The 26,144-nt window shown below is 38.6% G+C and overlaps 1 protein-coding gene across 1 annotated transcript in view; it reads right to left on the bottom strand.

Moving 5' to 3' along the window:
• Positions 1–2,837: 2,837 nt before the first annotated feature.
• TPRA1 (transmembrane protein adipocyte associated 1) overlaps positions 2,838–26,144 on the bottom strand; it is a 35,546-nt gene continuing 12,239 nt past the window's right edge. Inside the window, exons 2-11 of the mRNA XM_032210680.1 lie at positions 25,355–25,545; positions 25,113–25,245; positions 20,458–20,544; positions 17,078–17,150; positions 14,672–14,751; positions 12,894–13,004; positions 12,627–12,687; positions 11,374–11,476; positions 8,240–8,320; positions 2,838–5,730 (exon numbers count right to left, since the gene is read on the bottom strand). Coding sequence (XP_032066571.1) covers positions 5,496–5,730; positions 8,240–8,320; positions 11,374–11,476; positions 12,627–12,687; positions 12,894–13,004; positions 14,672–14,751; positions 17,078–17,150; positions 20,458–20,544; positions 25,113–25,245; positions 25,355–25,533 — 1,143 coding nt within the window. The 5' untranslated portion in view covers positions 25,534–25,545 and the 3' untranslated portion in view covers positions 2,838–5,495. The remainder of the gene's footprint in view (positions 5,731–8,239; positions 8,321–11,373; positions 11,477–12,626; positions 12,688–12,893; positions 13,005–14,671; positions 14,752–17,077; positions 17,151–20,457; positions 20,545–25,112; positions 25,246–25,354; positions 25,546–26,144) is intronic.

Genomic DNA, 26,144 nt, shown 5'->3' with positions numbered 1-26,144 from the left:
TAAATGCTGGTTACCACCTATAAAGCCCCACACAGCATAGGACTGGATTATTATTGGGCCACCTTCTTCCATGGGTATATGTCAGTCCTACAACTCCAATAGGGCGGGAACCATGTCATCTTAGGGGACCAAGGAGGCATGTCTTTTCCGAGGTGGCGCAGTGGTTAGTACTGCAGCCACTTCAGCTGACTGTTAGCTGAAGTTCAGCGGTTCAAATCTCACCGGCTCAAGGTTGACTCAGCCTTCCATCCTTCCGAGATGGGTAAAATGAGGACCCAGACTGGGGGGGCAATATGCTGACTCTGTAAACCGCTTAGAGAGGGCTGAAAGCCCTATGAAGCGGTATATAAGTCTAACTGCTGTTGCTATTGCTATGATGGTGCCCACTCTCTGGAAATATGCCACCTCTACCCTTATCATACTTATGTTCTTTTTATTTAAAGGACTTACTTGGCCACCTATCTCATACAATCATTCTGAGCAGCTCACAATAACCCATTAAGGAGCCAATTTGGTATAGTGGTTAAGGCACCAGGCTAGAAACCAGAAGACTGTGAGTTCTAGTCCTGCCTTAGCCATGAAAGCCAGCTGGGTGACTTTGGGCCAGTCACTCTCTCAGCTCAACCCACCTCACAGGATTGTTGTGGGGAAAATAAAATGAGAAGGGTGTGTTGGATATGTTAATCGCTTTGAGTTGTTTGTAAAAATAATAAAGGTATAAAAATATAGTTAAAAACAAAGTTGGGCTGGTAAAACTACCTGAAAATTTCAGATAGTACAAAACATACAGAAATACAATCAGTAAAAACTTAGGGATCTAATGGCTATTGTTATTTAATATGTATTCTATCTCCCTTTCAGCCAAAATAATAACTGCCATGCAGAAATCTAAACAGAACAGCCAGACTTAAGAATTTATTTATTTTGCTTTAATATTATCAATCCGGATTCATAGGCTTGTTCATAAAACTGATTTTAGCATCTTAACACGACACTCATGCCTCCTTTTGAAGCTCAGGGAACTTTTTAGCCAATGTCATTTCTCTTGTTTTACTGTACAAGAATGAGCTTTTTCAGCAATTAAACAATCTCCTCCCCCTCCTCCTCCTCCTCCTCCTCTTCTTCTTCCACATCCATCATTGGACATTGAGGATCACGTTAAACAATTAAACAATAGTGAATTGATTCTGGAAGTCCTTGAATATGATTGCAAACATTAAGAAACATACAAATTCAATTGAGAATGAGGGTGATGAAACTCATTAACTTGCCACTTGTGGAATATTACTTATGATCAATGTTTTCTCTTGTTTAACTCTTATGTCTCTTATTCTGTACCCAATTTGAAAACTTGACCCTCCCTCTTAATAAACAGTTTTAGTTTGTGTTAAGTATTCAGGATTTGGACTGTTGGGAGGAGCAAAAAAAACCATTTTGCAAAATTAGACTCCCCCAAATTCGGGATTAATTTTTTATCAGCTCCAGGGCAAATGCAGGTACCCAAGTTTTAAAAGAAACAATACAATTTATAGTATGTTTTATTGTTTTGAATTTATATTCTGTGCCACTTGGAGTAATAATGGAACAAAGTACTAGTATAAAGTACTAGCTATCTAGGTTTTTTTTCCATGACCCATTCAAAATGCTGTACTGCTGTTTAAAGTCTAAAACAGCTTTAAATAATTGTATTCTGTAGCCAAAGACAATCAGAGAAATGTGGTTTATTGTGGTTAAAGGAATTATTGTTTTCTCAGTTGTCCGTCAGCACCAATTTTGCAACTATTGATTTCATACTTTTTCATTTATCCAGATGTTTAATTATGGACCAGTGAAATTACTGACATTTTTAATTGATCGTAGTATTTTATATTTCTACCGTCCTGGTATCTACGAAGATGAAAGACAACTTTAATAAACAGACAGGAATTTCAAAAATAGTTCACTTTATTGAGCTAGAGGGACTTACTCAAAGCAAACACTGGAGAAAAAAGGATAGTTTTACTCTAACCTCTTTATATCTAGCTAAGCAACCTAAACTGGATCTGTTTCACATATAAATCCCAAAAGTAGTATGGGTAGTTCTCAACTAACAGAAGTTCACTGACCATTTGAAGTTACAATGGCACTGAAAAAAGTGACTTATGACCATTTTTGACACTTATGATTATTGCAGAATCCCCATGGTCACATGACCAAAATCCAGATGCTTGGCAGCTGTCATGTATTTATGACAGCTGCAGGGTCCCGAGGTCATGTGATCCCCTTTTGCAATCTTCTGACAAGCAAAGTCAACAGGGAAGCCAGATTTGCTTAACAACCATATTACTAGCTTAATACCTGCAGTGATTCACTTAACAACTGTGGCAAGAAAAGTGATAAAATGGGGCAAAATTCACTTAACAGCTGTCTTGCCTAGCAATGAAAAATTTGGGCTCAACTGTGGTCATAAGTAAGGGACTACCTGTAATATAGTGATTGTTTCCTTCTTCAATGTATTTATCAATTTATATTTAAATAAATAACAAGGTTTAAGATTGTTCTTCTTCAAGGACATTTGTTTAATATAATTTAAAACGATATAAAACCCAGTTAATTTTAGGCTGATGTGATACTGAGCCCTATCTGAAGGTGTGATCACAATCTGAAAACACCGCTCTAAAACATGAGCCAGATTTGAGGAAAATAAACTTAACAATGTCTTTTTTCCCTTAAAATAAAAGCATTTCATAACAATATAGCAGTATACCTTAGGTTGGAGGGGGGGGGGAATAGCAGAAAAATATGGGGACATGCAGGCAGATTATCTACGTTGGGGGAGATTTCTTCATTTATGTTAAAGATCATTTATTTTACAGACAAAAATATACATAGCTTTATTTTTAAAGTTTGTTCCAACATTTCATGAGACATGCAATACATTCACCTCCACAAACATTGTCCGTTTGTGGATGGTATTTTGCTCTGAAGATGGAAGGCATTATCTATATACACTTTAAAATCAGTATACTTGGAAGAAGACATTTCTTTCGCTTAGTGCAGTTTCTTCTCAGCAGCAGAAGACAAAGGTAGATATATAAAGAGGCGTTTAACAATCGAGTCATCATGGTGATGAACAACAGGATTCTACAGTGGAAAAGTGATCGTAGCTGAGTGAATGACCGAATTTTGATGCGGAACATGGTTAAGTTAAAGTATCTGAAATGTCATCTCACCCCGATTCACATTACTCAAGATATCCATCTTCATATTAAGAATCCTTTCATTTCGCACATGCACCTTAACCTGCCTGAAGGTTTCTCCAACTTTATTCCTTCCAGATCAGTGGGTCTATAACACCAATCCGCTCTAATGAGAATAGCCCATGTAAAGATATTGGGGCATTCTGGCTGGGGAGGAGAAAGAGATTGGGATACCCTATAGAAGTAGGGAATTGGGAAATTAATAAAAACTGATCAGCTGTCTGGGAATAAAGGTTTTGTATGAACCAGCTCACATAACTCTGCAATAAATTCTCATTTCTGAACAGAGGTTTCCACCAGCCTAACTCCAATTAACACCATAAAGATTATTGAGGTGTCAATTACAAATTATGTAAGATTTCTTGCCACAAGACAATAATGCTGCTAACACCAGACCAACAGCAAAATTAAAGACAAATTTTTGTTTTCTATCACATCAAACATGCTAATCTTCATTAACCACACATCCATATAGCAGTTGTAAGCACTAGTCTTCTTTTCTGAATTTAGATCATTTTGAAACTCTTAAAATCAAGATCTTGTATACATTGGTGTTGGCTTGGCAAGCAGAAATTACAAATGGCAGAATTTTAAGGGAAAAGGGAAGAGCATGTCTGAATTCAGTAGACAAAATATTATTTTTTCTTTTTGTGTCTCAGTTCTAAAGTGGTTTCCTTAAAGCAAATCCTGTAATTTCAAAGAAAATTGCTGTGAGTTTCTGGAATCCTAACCTTATTCATCCATTTGTAGCATAAATGATCCTGAATTAATGCCATTGTAACAACAGGAAAAAGACATTCTGGTTTGTCATTCTTATTTTATGGAATATTAAATCCAATTAGCTGTGCCTACATTTGCCTCCTAGCCAGTCTCTATTCAAATAATTTTACCCACAGTTCGCACACTATTAAGGGTGCCCATAATTATGCATTTTCCACTTAACCTTACAGGCAAGAACATTAACAACAACAAAAGCTAGGCATAATGCATGGGCACAAAATGCAAGCTTTTAAAAACATTTTAGATATGCTATTTTTCTTCTTGCCTTCAAAGTATAGCCAATCCTATATTATTCTCTTTCCAAAAACATCTTTATTATAATAAAAGAAATTAACATTCTTTTACTTTATTAATCTCACAGAAAAACCCTTAGAAGTCTTCCAAATTCAGGCACTACCAACATCACTAATGCAATCATCAGCCAAGTGTTACCAAAGGTTCCAGAAAAGCCAGGTCAACATTATAATACGGTCCTAACCTTGAGGCCCAGACCACAACTAATATAAAAAGCTTGTCTTTAATCTAGACTTCATAGTCACTTCGGGTTTGTATTCTATTTAGATGCCATCGCAGGCATCAATAGCAAGCTGTGTAAAACAGATTCCTAAAATATTTCTATTTGCTCTTCTACCCTTTTCATTTTAGAATTTCCATCCAAGCCGTATTCTCCCTACTCAATCCTATTTGCACAGAAGTGGTCTTACAGTACATAATTCCATAACACTCACTTGGCTACATTCTCATTCTGAAAATTATACAGTGTACGAAACATGCCTGCATGTCAATAAATCACAGTAGTTCAGTAGCACAGTAACATGTTCCAGAGACCTTTCTTTGTTGACTACGCTCCTTCCCTCTCCTTCTCAATGTTAAGTTCTTTTTAAAATATAATATACTCCCAACTTCCCTGGGAAGAATTATGAGATGCTCAAAAGCTTCTACAGTTCTCTCATCTCCATTTCCAGCATAGGTCAGTTGCCCAAAATGTAGGAACTATGCTCTTATCTTCCAGTTCCAAAGTGAAGATTACTGCCGGGAAATTGAACTTGTTGGGAATATAAATAACTAAATCAAACCTTAAAAAAAAATGCAAACAAGGCATTCCAACCTTAATTTCAAATTGTTTGTGTTTGGGTGTATATCCGAAGGAACAGTCAATATTCCTAGTAGAATGTGCACTTTATCATGAACAAAAGGTGACAAACGGTCTAACCATGTAGATTTGGAATGCCAAGAATATGAAAAGTCAGCATTTATGCGTGTCTGAAATGAAGCTGATCTGTACGTTGTCTCACAAAGATGAGTATTGTCCAGGAAGACTACAGTTGCCAATTTTATGTTCCATACAGAATTTAAATATCTTTAAAAAAAAAACACCTCCAATGAAATAGAAGACAAACACATTAGAGTTCCAAAAGATTATCTGAATGGAACAAAGGGCGCAAGAGAAAGTTATTATTTCAACCACATCTGCCTTTAGGAGTTAATGGCTTTCCATCGGTCACTGTCAATGCTATTGATGCTGCCCACATGGTACGGCATGGAAGCTACATCGTCCAGGTATGCTGTGGTGTCAATCTGAGTGTTGGAGTAGAAGCCAGAATCTAGCCCTTCTTTTTTGGTTACCCCATAAGCATGGGGAAGATGCACATCAACATCCTCAGGTTCATCCACCTGGCATTTATAGGAGAAGAGGATCTTTGGTTCAGACCTAAAATAGTGAGAAAGAAAAGGAGAAGGTCCTCTAGTTCTGGGTCTCTATTTGAATTAGGTTACGTTTTGATGTTTATATGAGCCGAGGTGGTGCAGTGGTTAGAGAGCTGTACTGCAGCCACTTCAGCTGACTGTTATCTGCAGTTTGGCGGTTCAAATCTCACCGGCTCAGGGTTGACTCAGCCTTCCATCCTTCCAAGGTGGGTAAAATGAGGACCCAGACTGTGGGGGCGATATACTGACTCTGTAAACTGCTTAGAGAGGGCTGAAAGCCCTATGAAGCGGTATATAAGTCTAACTGCTATTGCTATTGCTATACTCCTAGCACTGGGACAGGAAGCTCTGGTACTATCTAACTTTAGCAGGCATAAAAATACTTATAGCTAACTTATCAAGTAATAAAACAGATGAATGCTTTGCTTGCTCTAAAAACCACGTTATGTATATTGTGATTAAAATTAAAACCACCCAGAGTAAACTGTTCAGAGTTAAATATGAGATGGGCAGCTATAGGAATTAGAATTAATTAAAATACCCCCCTCAAAGATGGTGAAAATGTTGATTCAGAATGCACATTTTTATACTCTCAGTTAATTACCACAATGTTCAGCTTTAAAAAAAATGATATATGCCTGTGGCATTATTTCCCTGGGCTATCTGCTACAAGGAACAGCTGTGTGAAGCAGAAAAAAGGCTGCCCGTCTGCCCTTTTAATAGGGAGATTACCAGCTGATGAGGTTTGTCCATTAAATTCAGGAACCATCTTCTTTTTCACTAAGCAAATCAAAAGCTAACTATAAAAAATATGTAAGTCCTGAACAAATCTGCCTGGACATAAAACAGGCAGAATAACTGATCAGCAATTTAAGAGCAATTTAAATTATTTCAAGTATTTCTCAATTCCCCCAAGTGGCCACTAGATGGCAGTCTAAATTCAATAGATATTCTTTTTTAACACTGGCAAAAAGAATTCCTGGTATTTATCAACTCTGGGAATTAGAATTGCTTTGTTCTGTTCACCAATTTAGCTAAACTGCACTTTACTTTTTTATGGCCTTATTGTCTCCATTTCACAGAGCAACATAATGTATATGTGTTGCTGTCTGGGAAATTTTGGGAATTGAAATACAAGACTGAGAAACATTGACATAATGGAAAACTTGAATTTACAGCACTTAGAAACTAGTTGCATTTTTCACTATTTCATCTTATATTTTCTTTTAAACTATAATTAATACATTAATTACATATTAAATTACATAACCCAATAACAGAATTGGGAAGATACCTTGGAGGTCATCTAGTCCAACCCCCTGCTCAGGCAGGAAACCCTATGCCATTTCAGGCAAATGGTTGTCCAATTTCTTCTTAAAAACATCCAGTGTAACCCAACTAAAATATTCTAACTTTTTAGATAAAGAATAGATTCAAATGATTCACTTCAGGTTACTCTGTTTTGTTTTGTTTTAAGTATTTTGCTAAAGTTATTTAAAAGTTACTTTAAAAGGTTACATGATTTTAAAATTTGAGATTATTTTATTGATCAGGGGTGTCAAACTCATGTTGTCATGACTGTGTCACGTGATGTATCAGGACTTTTCCCCCTTCACTAAACTGGGCGTGGGCGTGGCCAGCATGACACATCCGGCCCATGGGTCGGGAGTTTGACACCCGTTATTGATTTATACAGGTGATCCTCAATTTACAACCATTCATTTAGTAACAGTTCAATAGCAATAGCAATAGCAATAGCAGTTAGACTTATATACCGCTTCATAGGGCTTTCAGCCCTCTCTAAGCGATTTACAGAGTCAGCATATCGCCCCCACAGTCTGGGTCCTCATTTCACCCACCTCGGAAGGATGGAAGGCTGAGTCAACCCTGAGCCGGTGAGATTTGAACCGCTGAACTGCAGAACTCCAGTCAGCTGAAGTAGCCTGCAGTGCTGCATTTAACCACTGCGCCACCTGGGCTCAGTTCAAAATTACAACAGCGCTGAAAAAAGTGACTTACAACTGGGCCTCGCACTTGTAACTGGGCCTCACATTTATGGCCATGGCAGCATCCACTTGGTCAAAATTTGAGTGATTGGCCACCTGGCATGAATTTACAGTTGCAGTATCCTGGAATTACGTGGTCGCCATTTTGTGACCTCACCTGGCTTCCAGCAAGCAAAGCCAATAGAGAAGACGGGTTCATTTAATGACCACATGATTCACTTAACAAACTGCGGCAATTTGCTTAACAACCCTGTCAGAAAAGGTTGTAAAATCAGATGTGACTCACCCACCAACTATGGTTCCATTAAGCAAGTCCCAACTAGGGTGGAAAATAGAGGATTTCCTATACACTTTTTAAAATTGCTGTTCTCATTGCTGTTATTGGAAATTTCAGTTCAATTACTGTTTAAAGAGGAAGTTATTTGTATGCTGTAGTCTAAAGTCCCTGGACACATTTAAAAAAAACCAAAATCAAGGGACTGTAATAAAATAAATGAAAAAGCTTACCCAAAGAAACTTTTCAGAAATGCCACATAGATGAGTGGAGCAAAAAAGCTGAAGTAGAGGAAGGTGGTGGCATCCACGCAGCTGTGAACAGATGAAACACAAAAAAAAACATTTAGCATCTGCTTCTACACTGCTAACATGCCTGCCACAGGCTCAGTTTTCAGGAAAAGCTTGTTGTATTCCATGACAACAGAGAAGCCAAGAAAGAAGGTTTGGTAAATATATGCTTTCAGAGAGTTCCCAGGCCCGGCTTCTTCCTTCAAAGGCCTCCGGTTAGTCAAGGTCAGAGTGGCTAAGATACTTTCAGAGTTTTACCACAAAAAGGTCTTTTATCACAGTGTTTGCACAGCCTAAGGGACAAAGGGGCCACAAACACAGTTCAATGACTTCACTAAATCTATCCTCAATAAATGCCTAGGGCCATCAGGGCTCTCTCTTCTTTTTTTGTTACATCATAGCACAGCAATTGCCAAATCAAAATATCCTCAAAACAAATCACAATATTATTCTCCAGCTATAAGGCTATCTACAGCCAACTACTAGGGAATAAATGAATGCTGCTCTTGTACCTCAAGATGAGTACAAAAGCACATCCAATTTCTCTTAAAGCAAAGGGGGAGGGGGGGCCCTCGGGCTACTGAAAGTTGTACACTTGTCATCTAAGCTGGTTTAATTTAGCCAATTTCTAGGCTGCCCATTCCAAAAATAACTTCGGGGGGGGGGGGGCTTTACAAAATCTCCAACAGAAAAAAAACAACATTACGTATATATATAAAGGTAAAGGTTCCGCTCGCATATATGTGCTAGTCGTTCCCGACTCTAGGGGTGTGTGTGCTCATCTCCGTTTCAAAGCCGAAGAGCCAGCGCTGTCCGAAGATGTCTCCATGGTCATGTGGCTGGCATGACTAAACGCCAAAGGCGCACGGAACGCTGTTATCTTCCCACCAAAGGTGGTTCCTATTTTTCTACTTGCATTTTTTGCGTGCTTTCAAACTGCTAGGTTGGCAGAAGCTCGGACAAGAAACGGGAGCTCACTCCATTACGCAGCGCTAGGGATTCTTTCTGATCGACAAACTCAGCATCTTAGCCACTGAACCACTGGGTCCCACATGTGTGTGTGTGTGTGTGTGTGTGTGTGTGTGTGTGTATGTATATAAATAAATAAATTCACAATTACCTGAAATGGACTTTTTTTTAAAAAAAAAAAACAATCTTCTCTATGATGCCCAACTTGCTGCCACCCCAATGGAAGGCTGAGGAAAAAGCCATATTTTTAGGGCTTTTTCGAAACTGGTGGGTTGAGCAGAACAAAGCTCTGGGGAGATTCTGTCCCAGGGTGCAGGTGCTGTAACTGAGGGGAGCTGCTTCCTGGGTACCAGTAGATGCCATTCCTTAAAAACTACTTATTTTTTCCACAGTTCACATTTTTCATTGTTTTTAACAGTGTTTATTGTAAGATGGGTGACTATATAAATGTTTTAGATAATCAAACTCAATCATGGCAAGAAAGTCTGGGGTTCCTTTTCCTTTTTCCTTTACTGGTTTATTTTCCATGAGAAGTTTAGTTTGTGAATTCATGCTCACAACCGTACTTGTGTAGGAAACTAAAGCGAAGTCTGAATCCTGCCCCTTCCTACTCCATTTAGCACCTACTTTACTTGCGGTTTAAGTTTGTCACTTTTGTTAAATCCATCGCCAGTACCAGGATATTGACAGCAAGGTGTTTACCGTAGGCATAAACTGAATGTGGTAATTCGGATTTTCCATACGACTGCGCCAAGCAGACAGTGGCTCTTAATGGTGCCTCTCAGCGCTTTGCACATGTTCTGCTAACTTGTTTCTGTTACTTTAACAGAAGTAAGCAGTTGCTAACTTCACTACTACTTGGAGTAAGTTTTATTAAGTGGTATATAATTTTCAGAATGAAAATGTAGTTAAATGATGTTACCTACACAGGGGGATCTGCTAAATAGGCTTCTTATAAGAAGAATGCTCCTATTGTATTTGCTGGGGCCATTCCCAAATCCATGAGGAAGAATCATTCTTTTATAGAGGAAAAAATGTATAAATAGTTTTTTATAGGGAAAAAGGGAGTCTTCTGTGGGAGTCTCAGTTTTTGCTCTTCTTTTTTCCTCTTCAGTGGATCAGACCTGCCTCCACGACCTAACCTGGTCTCTCCCCTTTGTTATTTGCACTGACCAATTCTTTGGGAGGTTGGCCTAAGGCCAAACACACACAATGTTGAGATCAAATTGACTGTCTGTGCTGCCCCAGCTCCAATGTCACTCAGTTTCAACTAGGGAAGGAAGAGCTGTTGGCCTAAGAAACCCGCAAGAAGATTCTCACATGCTCCCAGGACGAATATGAAAAATTAATGTATTTGCCATGGCAACTACAAGTACAAGAAAGTAGCATGCCACTAGATGAATTACTCCAGGCTCCAAAGAACATTCTCCCTGCATGTGAAATAAAGGGGGAGATCTTTGACTCACTGTTTGGTTCAGCCTACTTAAACAAAGCAGTGCTCAAAGCAACAGGGACCAAATGTCTTGACTTCCTCCCACTGACCTTTACAAAGATAAGAGAAGGACAAAGACTTGAGATTTAGGAATCAGCCTACAGTGATTACTCTCTATTATGGAACAGAATTCACTCCCCATCAAAAGGAGGAAAGGGCTGGGGCAGAAATGATAGCTTCAGTGGTGGGTTTCTACCAGTTCAGCCCAGTTCGGCCGAGTGGTTTGGAGGCCTGGGTCGCTGGAACCAGCCGCGACCCAGGCATGCCACGCCCCTGAACCGGTTCCCCGAGCGGCGCCATAAGCAGCGTTATCTTGTTTTTCAGTTCTGTGCATGCACAGAACAATTTTAATTGCTCAGCGCACACACAAGCGAACCAGCGGTAGTGCCTGCCAGAACCCATCCCTGGACAGCTTCCATATGCAATGGCAGAAAAAAAGAATTCAAGGGGCCACCCCGGAGGGCACGATGGGGATGGGAAAAGAGCTGTCCCTCAGTAACTTCAGAGTCTGTACTGAAAAAGCTAATCTTCGATGAAAAATTGGCTGGAAACTGTTTGTCTCCATGCAAAAGTCATTTGATGCTTCTATGGCTCTATCAGACTTCAGAATACCTACCATAAGCCTTCAATGATACCTGCACAGAGCAGAGCACTGCCGATACCTTGCACTAAATTGAGCACAGCAAGAATTCCTGCATAGATATAGAAACTCTTCCTTGCTGGAAAAACACAAGAGACAGAAACAACAATTTACGGAATGAATTAAAAAGAGAGAGAGAGAGAGAACACAGTAAACCCAGCACTGAAAGCACTTGAGCACAAAATGCCAATTTCACAGCACTTTCCATTTATGATTGGACCATCTCATTATGTGCAATTTTCACACAATTTGAATTTGCTCATTTCTCCTACTGCTTCTTCCTATTATGGTCTCAAAGGCCATCCTGAATGGCACTCATCCATTTCATTTCTTCCACGGCACTTGAAGGTTAACTTCATTATAAAGTTAACAAAGACCACAATTACATATTTCGTGCTACATGTAACCACAGTTTAAAACTGTAAAATTGAAGGCAGGGGAAGGGGGTGTCATTTGAAAACACCTGTGGCACGGCTACTTCGCTCAACAAGAACATATTTTAGCCGACATGAAATAAAGGAAATCCAAATTAGATGCTCAGTTGCAGATTTCATGTGCTACAAGATTTGCTTTTCCCAGGAAGGATCTCATTCCCCCTCCCCAGTGAAATAACAGGTGCAAAAAACCTATCTCAAGTGCAGAAGTCCTTGAAGTCACTAAGCTGATGACTACATTTAGTGCCAACTTCTGTAACTCCCCAGATTGAGGAATGCTTTTGTTATCAGTAAATTCAAGGAACAATGGATTCAGTGCTACTACAGTTACACCTGCACACTTCCCTGGACCAGTAGTGGGTTACTGCAGGTACCGGTAGTGCCCTGGAGCAGCTGAGAGCGTACCGGTATGGTGGCCCGTTTGGCCCACCGGCCTGCCCGCGCTCTATAGCTGTATTTATGCCAAAAGGCACACTGCGCACATGCGCACAGCGTGCGGTGCATGTGCGAGCCCCAAGCAGCTGGTTGTTGCAGGGGGCGGTGGATTGTGCATGCATGTGCATCGCATGTCCGGTTCGTACATAGCGCATGTCCGCGCATGCACGAACAGACGACGATCATCGTACCGGTAGCAACGGTAAGAGCAATCCACCACTGCCCTGGATCTTTAAAGAAGAAAATGCCTGGGTTTTACCTGCAAGGCGGCAACAGCAGCAGTCTTTGGGAACTACAGAAACCTTAACACTACAGAACTGGACAATACAGACTATCTTGAAGAGAGAAAAGGTAACTTACATGGTAGAGAAATACGATCCTTCAAGGGAGTTTTGGGAAGCATCACCACAAAGGAATAAACCTATCATGAAGAGAAACAGCAGATGGATGGATGGATGTAGAAGCTGTTAATGGCAGACAGAAAGTAACCAAGATCCTGCCTTATTTTTTTTGGGACTATATTGTTGTACTTATTAGATAATGATAAGATTTTAAAAAGGCAATTCTAATTATCAAGGAAAAATGCCAATGTTTTGGTGCTCAAAAAAAGTCTACTTTCCTACTTACCAGAAAGAAGAAGCTAGAGCTGGCAAGCCAGAAATGCCTTCCTCCATGGCTATAAATATTAAAATCTTCTGCTGAGAGTTGAGCATCAGGATAACGGATTTCCAGAGTTCCCTGAAAATTGATAGGGAGCAATGAGAAAGGACATTCTGTAAATGTTTACAAAGATGCTCCTGTTTTCATTCTGAATTGCTTGAGGAAGAGGCATCACTGAAAAGCTAGCGCTTTACATCATACACCATCTCTCAGCCTATTTTGCAATATAGTCCTATTTTGGACAATTTGCTGTACCTGGAACAATGTTATCCTTTGGATTTAATTCCCAGGACAGAGACAGACACAAATGAGATTCAATTAATGTACTTTAAATTGTTCCCATGTTGCTTGGTGAAATAAAAAAAAAAAGCTGTAATAGTTATGGTAGAAGAAAATGGCACCTACAACAATCTAAGTAACATTACATATTTAACATAACCCTAACCTTGACCAGGATTTGACAGGAAGTCACTGATTTCCTGATTTTACAACTTCTGAACATGCTTCTTCTATACCAAACAGAAATCTCATAGTTTGGCTGCAAAAGAATCTTCATGGCAGAGAAAATGACGTCCTATAAAAAGTCTATTTAGTCACTTCTACCTTTGTTTCTAGATGTATATCCTACCACAATTGTACTACAATGTTTGTAATTCACAATAATAAATAAAGCACAATAATCAAACATAGCTTATAAATACATTAAAACATCCCAACATAATATATGGAATCCAAACCCCAAAGTCCCCCAGAAAAGTGCTATTTTTAACTTTTTCCAGAAGCTGATAGCCAGACCTCTAATGGGAGATAAATTCCAGAAAGTCAGCCACATCATGGGAAAACACTTAGATAGTTTGCCCAACCCCTGCCCCCAGCACCTGAAAATAAGGAACAACTAGCTGGCATGATCAAAAGTGTTAGACTAACTCAGGGGACAGATGCAGTCCTGCAGAAAATTTAGCACAAAAAACTGTGCAAATTAAAACCAGCAGAAAAAACAGGTCGTCCACTTTCAATGAGAAGAGTAGGATGATACTTAAAGCCATGATGGACTTAACTCACTCTTTTTTCTGGCTTCTTTCTCCTGCCCTTTGCACAAATTAATAGAGTCTTGGCAGCATGCACAATGGCTTAGATATCAAACGCTTATTGTATGTTTACATAATTGCTACCTCTGGCCTGAGAATCACTGGCTTCTACCTCAATCCTCTCAACATCTTAAAGTTTGCATGTTAGATGTCTATTCCAGGGGTGGGTTCGAGCTGCTGCCACTGCCGGTTTGCTGAGGGACGCGCTGCGGGTGCTCTTGATGCGTGCTACACATGCTTGCACAGTACTGAAAAATTGCTTCTGCTGCAGAAGCAAAAAACAAGACGGCAGCGCTTATGGTGCCGCCGATAGAACCGGTTCAGGGACGTGGCAGGCTGAAGCACTAACTTTAGTTAGTGCTTCATGCAAAGCCAGCCTGTGTGATTTGTACACCATGATGTCTGCCAGTGGTTTAGTCAATAAACTATTATGCTAACCGTATCTTAGTGCAATTTATCAACTTGGATTCTTGAATTCAAAATAACATTCAAGAAGAGTATTTTCTTCTCAACTTATCACAAAATATATCTTAAGATTTAAGTGGTTTCCAGCTTTATTTCACATTAAACCATCTCCTAGAATTTTGCACTGAAGAATTGCCTTTCCTTGAGAGCATAAACTAGACAGGCAGGTGTTTCTGCCCTAATGATGCTTACCTGTGTCACCGAGTAGGCCAACGACAGAACAGTGGTGATACCCAGGACACGCTTGACACTGGATTTGCTCTCCAGGTGGCCTAATAGAATGAAGATCATACTCTTGAGTCAACCCCTGAACAGCTTAGAGTGCCTGCCTCTCACATCAATCTACTCAGAGCTTTTTAAGCTTCTAAATCCAAGAATCCAGAATTCATTTTTACTATTTACAGGTCATAGAACTGCAAACCTGTAGGTTTACACAGTGTAATCCTGCTGGGTCACAAAAGAGTACCATGGCTTGGTACTATATGGAAAACAGGCCATTATAGCTTAGCAAACACTCCATGGTTGAAAAACCTATAATGAATCAATCCCAATAATCCTCATAAATTTTTGTTATGTGGACTATGTTATGCACTGCAGTTGTAAGGGAAGGTATCACATAAGAAGGGAAGGGGATACTGGCCCTTTAAAAAGCCTATGTTAAGATGGGTGGCCAATATATTTTGCAAATAAATAAATAGTGCAAGATTGCCCATTATTGAGGATCAGAGGACCCTCAGACCAATCCAGCAATACTGAACTTGCATAAAGCGAGCTTCTCCCTTACACTGCCTGGTGCAGAGATGAGCAGCATAAAGTTAAGGTATGAGCATTAACACATCAGCACGCTTGAAAACTTAACATTGTTATATCAACACACTTTGAAAGAGTGCCAGGTTTTTCTCCTTCAACTCATCCTTCATCCAGCTGCACTAAGCTAGAAAACATTGATTTGTGCACGCAAAGAATACGCAATGTGCCCTGTCTAACTAACACCAAATAAGTATTTCCTCAAGCTATCCTCAGGATGAAAAGGTAAGGATCAAAGCAGAGTAATTCAAATGTCTTGGGAGAGCAGCCCATGGGACAAGCAGCCTATTTGTATTCCACCTGCCTGCAGAATCACAGGGAGCCTCAAGGGAGGGACAGGATTAGCTCCTGCTATCTACAGGTAACATTACATGATGATGGTAGCTTCAAGTATAAATCAGTCTTGCATACAGATTTTGTCAAACCATAGGCATCATAAGCCTAACTATCACACCTTACTATGAAATAGTCTTCCCCAATCTGGTAATCATCATGATGTGCTGAACTACAATGCCCATCATCCCCAATATACATATTCTCAAGGTGGAAATGATAAACTTTATAGCCCACCTAATTGGAGGGCATGAAATTAGTATCTGAAATACTTAGTGTGAACATTCTGCTTCTTCTGTTTCAAAATGCCTCATTCCAGGGGAAATTCTTTTGTTTTAGAATAAAATGAACTGTTTCCTCCCTTTGGCAAAGTGTTTCAAGCTCAAAACAATTCTCACTCTGTTTCAAATGTAAAATGCATTTTGAACCTGAAATGATTTGAATTTGAAACATTTTGCACGTCTTTAGAAAAAACACATTGTGGAGCCAGTAGTTTAATCACAAGTCTTAGATAATCTGAAAGCCCAGTGCCAGGATTTGCAGCTTCTTCAGCCTTATTTTAAAATGATTTCATTCATTGTTATATTTATTCCAGCTGTGACACAACATATGAGCTGCATAGTAACCCTCCTTACCGATTGGCTATTGTCATCCTGGAGTGGATTCCTATGCTTGTTTTTATTATTTTAAGACTGAATGCAGGCTCAAATTTTGGTGAAAAGAAGATTCTTAAAACTAATTTTAAAAAGATTTGCAATATATATGGAGACACTGCTGCAAATGCGGGGTGGGTGGGTTGCAAGATGTTTTACTTTTTAAGGAAATTAGAGACTACATAGGCCTTATTCTCAGACAGAGTAGGGCAGTGTTTCAAATTTCAGAGGAAGAACTTGGAGGTCTGGTTCAAACCATGAATTTACTAGAAGATGGCCTTTTTGCTCTCTCTCAGTGTAACATACACCAAAGTATTGTTGTGAATCGGAGGAGCAATGGTATAGAAATGAAAAATAAACTGGAACAGAATCAATAACTTAACAAAACTGTTTTATTCAATTAAAAAATAGCAATAGTCTTTAGACATACTGTCCCATAGTGCTTTACAGAACTACGTGATTTACAACATCAGCATATTGCCCCCAACAATCTTGATCCTCATTTTACTGACCTCATAAGGATGGAAGTCTGAGTCAACCTTGAGCCAGTCAAGATCGAACCCCTGGCAGTGGGCAGAGTTAGCCTGTAATACTGCATTCTAATCACTGTGCCACTGTGATTTATTATCTGGATGTCATTTACTACTTATTTACCTCTTCTTTGAATGCAGAGATATTACATTGAAATACTACTTCTTGTATAAATTGATCACTGCTTAATTTTGCATTTTACTACTACCTAATATTTTAATTTGCAGAAAAGGAAAAAATAAGAGTAGCTACAATACTAAGAAAGACTTCTTACCAAATGCAAGGCCCAAAATCACCATGCTTAGCTCAATGGCCAGAAGGAAAAATCTTGTGATTTCCCACAGGATCTAGAGATCACAACACAGATCAGAGAGTCAAATTCAGGAAGCCAAAGGGAGGGTAAATGTGCAGCATTAATAATTTCAACATTAAAAGACACTAATTCTCAATTTTAAAATAAATACAATATACACATTTCTGCTTATCTGAATAATCACTATCATATACAAGAACTATTGGTAGGCTCCAGCTATGATATATCAACATTAATTTCTTTTTTGCACATATATACCAACTATAAGTGCTTATCAAATTATTCAAGCAGCAATAAATTCCTATTTATTGCTCAGGAAATTTTGTTCCCTTGGCCACAACAATTTGAGAACATAAAAGTAATTCTTATTACCATATGTTGCCTTTTGTCTCTAGCTGCAATTACTCAAGAGGATAAACTTCAACGTCCCTCCATCTTGGAAGACAGCGTTTATATCTTTGATACCCAAAGAAGATCAAGATACTACTCAACCCAAAAATTATAGACCCATTTCATTACTGAATGTAGATTATAAAATTTTTACTAAAATATTAGCAAATAGGTTAATGTTGGTCATTCAACAATTGATACATACGGACCAAACAGGTTTTATACAAGGGAGACAGATGAAAAGTAATGTCAGATTAATTATTAATGCATTAGAATATTTGGGAAAGAACAACCAGATCCCTGCTGCGTTTATATTTTTGGATGCTGAGAAGGCCTTTGATCGAGTTAACTGGCAATTTCTGCTGAAGATATTGCAAAAAATGCAGATAGGAGATAATTTTTTACAGTCAATTAAAGCAATATACCAACAGCAAACAGCACAAATCATAGTCAATGGAAGTTTAACAGACTCTTTTCAAATTGGAAAAGGTACAAGACAGGGTTGTCCTTTGTCCCCATTATTGTTTATTATAACTTTGGAAGTATTGTTGAATAAAATACGGGGCTTGGATGGTTTAAAAGGGATCAAGATTAGGCAGCAAGAATATAGAGTCCGCGCTTTTGCGGATGATTTGGTCATAATATTGGAACAACCGCAGGAATCCAGTATGGTTTTAATGAATACGATTAATCAATATGGTCAAGTGTCTGGCTTTAAAATAAACTTAGGAAAAACCAAAATATTAGCTATAAATATGAATATTAAACAAAAGGAAGAACTAGGAGTGATGCTAGGATGTGAGGTAGTTAAAAAAGTCAAATATCTTGGAGTTAACATTTTAACTTCAAATGGGAAATTATATAAGCATAATTATGAACCACTTTGGCATAGCATACAGACAGAGATGAAAAAATGGGAGAAATTGCACTTATCTTTGCTGGGCAGGATAGCGGCAGTGAAAATGAACATTTTACCAAAATTTTTATTTCTTTTCCAAATGTTACCTATACTTAAAAAAGATGCGAACCTTTTAGAATGGCAGAAGGGTATCAACAAATTTGTGTGGGCAGGAAAGAAGCCGAGGGTAAAGATGAAAATAATGCAAGATGTACGCGAGAGAGGAGGATTGAAACTACCTAATTTAAAACTATATTATGATGCAGTGGCATTATCTGTAATTAGTGATTGGATTCATTTAACCAATGATAGAATATTGAACATTGAGGGACACGATCTGGTATTTGGTTGGCATGCTTACCTGTTATTCAACAAAAAATTGGATAAGAACTTTAAAAGTCATATTTTGAGAAATGCTTTATTGCGGGTTTGGAAGAAATACCAATATAAATTAAATGACAAGATACCCATGTGGGCAATTCCTAGACATGCAATTGAAAATATGAATACAGCACAAAAACAGGACAGATTTACTTACAGACAGCTTCTTACCTCGGAAAGGGGGGTATTACAATTAAAATCTTTAGAGGTATTAAAAGAGGAGAAGGTAGTTCAAACATGGTTCCAGTATGGGCAATTACAGGCTAGGTGGAAAATAGATCAAAAAATTGGCTTTATTCAAGTTGAGGATAATCTGTTTAAACAAATAAGAGATCAAAGCTTAATGCATATAAAGAGGATATATAATGTATTAATACAGATGGATTCGGAAACAGAATTAGTTAAAGATTGTATGATAAAATGGGCTCAAAATATTGAGGAACCAATAATGTTGGATACATGGGAAAGAATTTGGGTAAGAAATGTGAAATTTACACAAGCTCAAAATCTGAGAGAAAATTTTTACAAGATGTTTTATAGATGGCATTTAGATCCTAAAAAGTTGGCTTCTATGTATCCGAATGTACAGCCTAAATGTTGGAGGTGTGGTTCTCTCGATGCTACATATTATCATATATGGTGGACCTGCCAAAAGGTTAAGGCATTTTGGATAAAAATATGGTGGGTCATGCAAAATGTTTTTAAAAAAAGGATAAAGTTTATTCCTCAGTTATTTTTACTAGGTATATGTACTGATTTTACAGTGGTAGAGACCAATTTGATTCTGCACCTGATAACTGCAGCAAGACTGTTGGTGGCGCAATATTGGAAGAAGGAAGACTTGCCTACAATCCAAGAATGGACATTGAAAGTAACAAACTTAGCCGAAATGGCTAAAATATCGGCATATCTCAAAGATCATTCAAATGAGAGATATAAACGAGACTGGAAAAAATGGATTGACTATATACAAAATAAATACGGGACTAAGAAATTCCAGTTAGCCTATGCTTAAGATCAGAAATGATTTAAACTGTTAAAAGTTAGTTCAGTAAGAAGAAGCTAAGTTCAATCTAGAATGTCATTAATTTCTTTATTTCTTTTTTCTCAATAGATTTTAGACTGTGTTAGTTAAAAATCCATACCGTGTACGGGTTCTGGGAAGTCGGGGGGGGAAGGAGGAGGGGGGATGGGGGGGTGGAGGGAGGGAGGGGTACACACAACAAAAAAAAATTGTATTTCAATGTCTTAATGATTGACAAATGATGACATATTTGTGTTTGTTTTTTTTAAAGAAAAATAAAAAAGTTCTCTTAAAAAAAAAAAAAAAGAGGATAAACTTCAACTTTGCATTTCATGTTTTGACATTTCCTTTCAAGTGTTTTTTTTTTCAGCCATAAGTTGCATTAACAACTCATTCTAAATTAGTTATTATTTGCCCTCTTTGAGTGGATCCCTCCTACCCACAATTTGACCACCTCTGAATCTCTCCAACAATATCAGGATGGCAATCTAACTGAAGTTTCCAACTTTTCTTTGAGATGTGTATGCCAGGTACTTGAGCATATGCTGTATTACCATAACTGATTTGTAAGTTAATATTAAATTCAATACTGAAATTGGGAAAGGGATCAAATCCAGATCTACCTCTTAAAACTGAAGCTGATCTCACCTTGTCAGTGACTGTAGCAGCAGTAGAAGCACTGACTGTCATGGAGACCACAGCCCGAGCAATCCCAACCACAGCAACCACAAAGACCTGGAAGAAAACAGCTAGGAATTAAGGAAGTGTGTTGTACAGAGCTAACACATAGAGACTAACTTTCTAAAAAGAAGAACTTAAGACAGTAGAGAAAACAGCAAATGGGATGCCATGCTATAAGTGGGAAAGCTATAGACAAATAAGCATCAGGTTACCTATACTAGATTTTTTTTTTATTAAGGGCTACAGAAATGCTTCATGGCTGAGTTTTTTAAGACACTTCATTATCTTTTTTTTTATAAAGAGTTTTATTATTTTTCAATTACAAAAATAAACATCCCATCTTTCCTTATGCAGTGTGTCATCTGTATACAAACATCGTTCCTCTTTTGCCACATATTTCACATTCATATTAACATTATTAATATTGTCTTCTTTGATTTTAAACTTAATAACATTTCAAAGCACAGTGATGCTTGTCTATATTCTAATACTATAAATACTGTAGATATCAACAGTCACTCCCACAAGGTATCAATAAACTTCTGAGCTTGGATATACTCTACAAGTCATCTACTAAAAGAAAAAAGATGCAAAAGCATTTAGAAATAGGAAAAATAAACAATAAATGATTCCCAAGCAATTGGGCTGCTTTCAAACCTAACCTGACCTTTGCTAAAGCCCAGTGTCTCATTATTTTATTACTATTTATTATATGACACATTCACATCACATTTCGGTAAAAACCACAAGAGATAAAAATACAAAATATATATCTAGATTACAGATAAATGTTTTCACTTCATTTGTCACAGTCAGTAAATCAAAAAAGTCTCCATTATAGGCTCAGTTTTGGCACTCTTCTCATTCTATGTTGGATAGTTTTTCAGCCCCCAAATTTGGTGATGGCACTTTGCCCCACTTATAGTAGGGTGTCTATAGGGCATTTATGACCAGAATTTCAGACGTCTTGTGGCTCAACCAACCAATGCCTTGTATCTACAGTTATGAGACTTGGAAGAAGTCTCTTTAGGCCGGACATAGGTATTTTAAAGCCTATGGGCCACATCTGGCCCTTTGCTGTCCTTGTTCAGCCTGCAGTGGTGGTGGAGGGGCAGTGGCCCTCCATAACAGCCCAATCTCTCATGTGGCCCCTTCGGGGAAACTAATTGTCCACCACTTTAGGCTCGTCAGTCTATGAAGATACACCTGAATACACACAAGGAATGTCAGGTCTCAGAAAGCACTATCAATTAAGGAATATTCCTTGTTCAACCTTACTCACCAAAGCAGACCACGATATATGCTTTTCTTGTAAGACAGACAGACAGATATATATGTATACATGTATACACACACATACATATATGAGAGAGTCAGATATGAAGAGAATATGCTGACATTTATTGATTACATCTGTACAATATTCACAGACATGAAGCTTCCTCAGTATATGAGGAAGTACTGGTATATACTGTATACTTATAGTATGTAATGAGTCCCACTACTTCTCCTAAGTTGACTCTACAGGATCCTTTCTAAAGCCGCTCCAGTAAAATCTCTCTCTCTCTCTACTTTCTAAGATATTCCTGCCTTTCCAATCACTACTGAAATGTTACATTGCTAGGCAATCTCACAGCCATTGCAGAATGCCATCCCTACAGGATAAATGCCTCCAATGTTATAGGACCAGAAATGCTGTAAAGGCTAATAAGTTACATTTGATTAACCTCAAAAGTAGAAACTTGCACTATAATTTTTACAGCCTGCTGTGCTTAAACATTTATCCTGCACACAATGTTTATAAATTGTGTTTAGTGACTGCATCCCTGCAATTTCAAAGCAATACAAGTTGGTCGCAGAACTTCTAAAGTCTCTTTTTGTTTCCCTCAATTTCCTGTTTTTCAGTCTCTTATCGCTCTGCTGTCGGTTACCTATTTTGCTTTCCTTCTGAGCCTCTTTAGTCTTTGCTCTGACCTGTCATTTCAGTTCTGCAGCTAAGCTTCAGCTAAGGTCTAAATAAGATACGATTCCAAACACCTTTCTTTATTCTGACCTGTGGCTTTTTACTACAGCTGCACTTCCAAATTTTCCATTACACCCAGTTAACAAATACTGCAAGCCCGAGAAAAAAAAGCAGCACGCACATTTTGCTGAGTAAACGAGTAAATGGCAAAAAATGCTCTACAGGAAGCTATCAAAGAGGGCATTTAGAAAGCAAGGAGACAGACTGAATCGGTTTCATAAATCCATTTTAAAAAGAGGAAGTTACTCAGAAAGCCACTCCTTAGGGAAAAAAAAATTTCCAGCAGAAATTCCCAAAGATCCAGCAGAGAAGTAAGTACAAGTTCAGTAAGCATAAGAAAACCGGAAACTGTGACAGAACTGCAGGTGAAAAAAATGGCAGAGGGAAAAGGAATGACTGTTGCTTCATTACGGTAGGTATTATCTGAGATCTGCCTTAATGAGTTCCACTACTTCTCCTAAATTGACTCTACAGGATGAGAAGCCATTTCTCTGGGATTAGGACAAGCCTCTTAAGCTATTGCCTCTCCCAGAAAGCCTACATATATGCAATTTTGTCCAGTTTTTCTGGGTGAACAGAATTCACACTGTGTTCAGAAACTGTGATTTCTGAGTTCCTTCTAACCGGTTAACTTTTCCACGGAGAAGAAAAAACACTGTAGTGTTTCCAGGAGGACAGCTCCTAAATTATTCCTTGCTCTTCTATTGTAAGTGGAATTTTATACCATCAAGGTTTTACATATTCTATGTTGCAACATGGGCCATATGAGCCGAGGTGGCGCAGTGGTTAAATGCAGCACTGCAGGCTACTTCAGCTGACTGCAGTTCAGCAGTTCGGCTGTTCAAATCTCACCGGCTCAGGGTTGACTCAGCCTTCCATCCTTCCGAGGTGGGTAAAATGAGGACCCGGATTGTTGTTGGGGGCAATATGCTGACTCTGTAAACCGCTTAGAGAGGGCTGAACGCCCTATGAAGCGGTATATAAGCCTAACTGCTATTGCTATTGCTATCTGTGTCATAAAACCTAGCAAACATATGACAACAGCCATGCAGGTAAGAAAAGCATGACTCACCTGAAATACCAGCCTCCTGTTTACACCGGGCCTTCCAGGCTGTTGCCTCTATAGATTGTTTAACCTATCCACTGGCAGAACCTTGCCTCATTCCCCCATTGTGTCTAAGGCTAATACAATATCCTCTTTCTGCAAGAGGCAAGTAAATCCCATCCTTCCTTATTTTCTGAAGAAGAAATTCTTATGCAAAAGGGGAAAAGAAACTGTAAAACAGAAACACAAAACTGCTTGGGGAATGGGAAGAGAGAGTATCATAAATGCCAAAATAATTGAAGTGTTATCCCAACACACACACACACACACACACAGGTAGGGGAGGGGGAGGGAGGGAGAGAGAGAGATTCACAAACATATATATCACACAAAAAGTGGAATCTTTCAAAGGTAACTGAGTTTTCTTTAGAATAATAATCAGAAGTTTTAAGGCAGGGGTAAGGAAATGTTTTTCTTCTCATTTAAATTCCTCTCTAATCTCCTTGCAACTGTTAACAAGAAATAGCCTTAAAAATGTGGCACTCTAGAAATTGTGCAACTAAAAGAACATCAGAAAACATGGACTTATCAATTCCCTCTTAGAGCCTTCAACTCATTCAGTTAGTGGTAAGCAACGATGACACTGATAATCAGGGTTTTGACGTTAGTCAGGGTTTTCAAAAAAGAAAAATAGAGATATCAAACTTACTTATATTTTTAAAAATATGTTAATATCTGGAGTTATTTAAACAATTTTGCAAGGAGAAAGTAAGTCAAAGAGAAAAAGAGACTGTTCTCTTTTGTCTTCTTGAATAATAAGCATTATATTAGCTAACAAATGCCAGGCACTGGACAGAGAATAAGTCAGCTAATGTGTTACTAAGTTCAATTGCAAAATGCGACTGCCCATGTCAAATCAAGTTAACAACTAAAGAAGCGGCAATAAGGTCATTTATCCTTTTGAAGATTAGCTTCTATTCTCTAAAAGGTCAAATTTTCCAGAAACACAAAAGACACAGAAACAGCATAAGAAATATCAAGCAGGTCAATGATCAGATTAAGTCACAAGAATGTCTCATTCCCAAATAAAAAAGATACTCTATGTAGAGAGATAATTAATGCTGACAGTTGCCAAACACATTACCAACTCCTGAGCCCTTTCACTAATATATACATACATACATACATACATACATATATACACACACACAGAGATCAGAGGTGGTATTCAGCAGGTTCTGACCAGTTCTGGAGAACCAGTAGCCGAAATTTTGAGTAGTTCGGAGAACCGGTAAATACCACCTCTGACTGGCCCTGCCCCCATCTATTCTCTGCCTCCTGAGTTTCAGTTGATTGGGAGGAAATGTGGATTGTGCAATAACCTTCCCTTGGAGTGGGGTGGGAATGGAGATTTTACAGTATCCTTTCCTACAGTATCTTCACCAAGCCACACCCACCAAGTCATGCCACACCCACAAAACCACTAGTAAAAAAATTTGAATCCCACCACTGATACAGATCTCCCAGGTTCTTTGAAAATAAATTTGTACTTACCAGTATGTAGAATGTGGTAAAAATGGGACTGGAAGTGGCATGGATTTTGGCCCTGGCAGAAGGCAATTTCCAGAGGAGAAATGCAAAGAAAAGTACATTGGGAACCAATAGCAGAAGGTCCCAGTAACGAACTCTAAAAACAAGACAAAGACACCTTATTCAAATAGTGTTGTGTTACTTCTGGCAATACAGAGAATCTTGTTCAGAAGAATAAACAGGAACCATCAATAATAGCATCTTACCTGGATGTGCCTATATCCTCATACAAAAGCACCAAGCATTTGTGTGGCACAGTAGTGTTGGTAGCATTTATAAACAAAGGTGTCGTCAGGATGTCAGCTGTTGTCACTACCGTGGGAGAAGATGAATAAGTGGCATTATCCTCCTCAGATAATGGTGCTGATGTCACCAATGCTGACATTCTGCCACCTTTCTAGAAAGAGGGAGCCAAAAGAAGATAAAATAAATCTCAAACAATCCTACATGATGGGTTTGTTTTTAAAAAATACACAGAACTTTTCTCAATCACATACTCCTTATGTGATGACTCCTTTGACTGTGTTGACTAGTAGATCAGGAATGTTAGACTGACACATTTGTCCTAGGGACAGCTATGTGCACAAGACCAGGTGGCACTGGAACAGGAAGCTTATGCCCTTCACAGATTATTGTAATTTGGTCCACATCATATTATTATAAAGTCTCATTTAAAGTATTTTCAGAAGTTGGTAGATTGCTGGCACATGGACCTGCTACTACCATGCAAAACTTTTGTTACGGGTGCTACATTGGCATTCAACAACTTCCAAGATACAATTCAAAATAGTGGTTTTAATCTTGAAAGTTCTGCACGGCTTGCTTCCTAAATACTTTCTGGACTGTTATTCCAGGTAGAACCAAGTCCTCAGGTAGAACTGCACCAGAAAGTAAGATCAAGAGCCGTGGTGGCGCAGTGGGTAGAGTGCAGTACTGCAGGCCACTTCAGCTGACTGCTAGATCAGCAGTTCAGCGGTTCAAATCTCACCGGCTCAG

This window comes from Thamnophis elegans, chromosome 2, assembly GCF_009769535.1.
Source record: "Thamnophis elegans isolate rThaEle1 chromosome 2, rThaEle1.pri, whole genome shotgun sequence".
Taxonomy (NCBI): Eukaryota; Metazoa; Chordata; class Lepidosauria; order Squamata; family Colubridae; genus Thamnophis; species Thamnophis elegans.
This window is presented reverse-complemented; position numbering and strand designations above follow the sequence as displayed.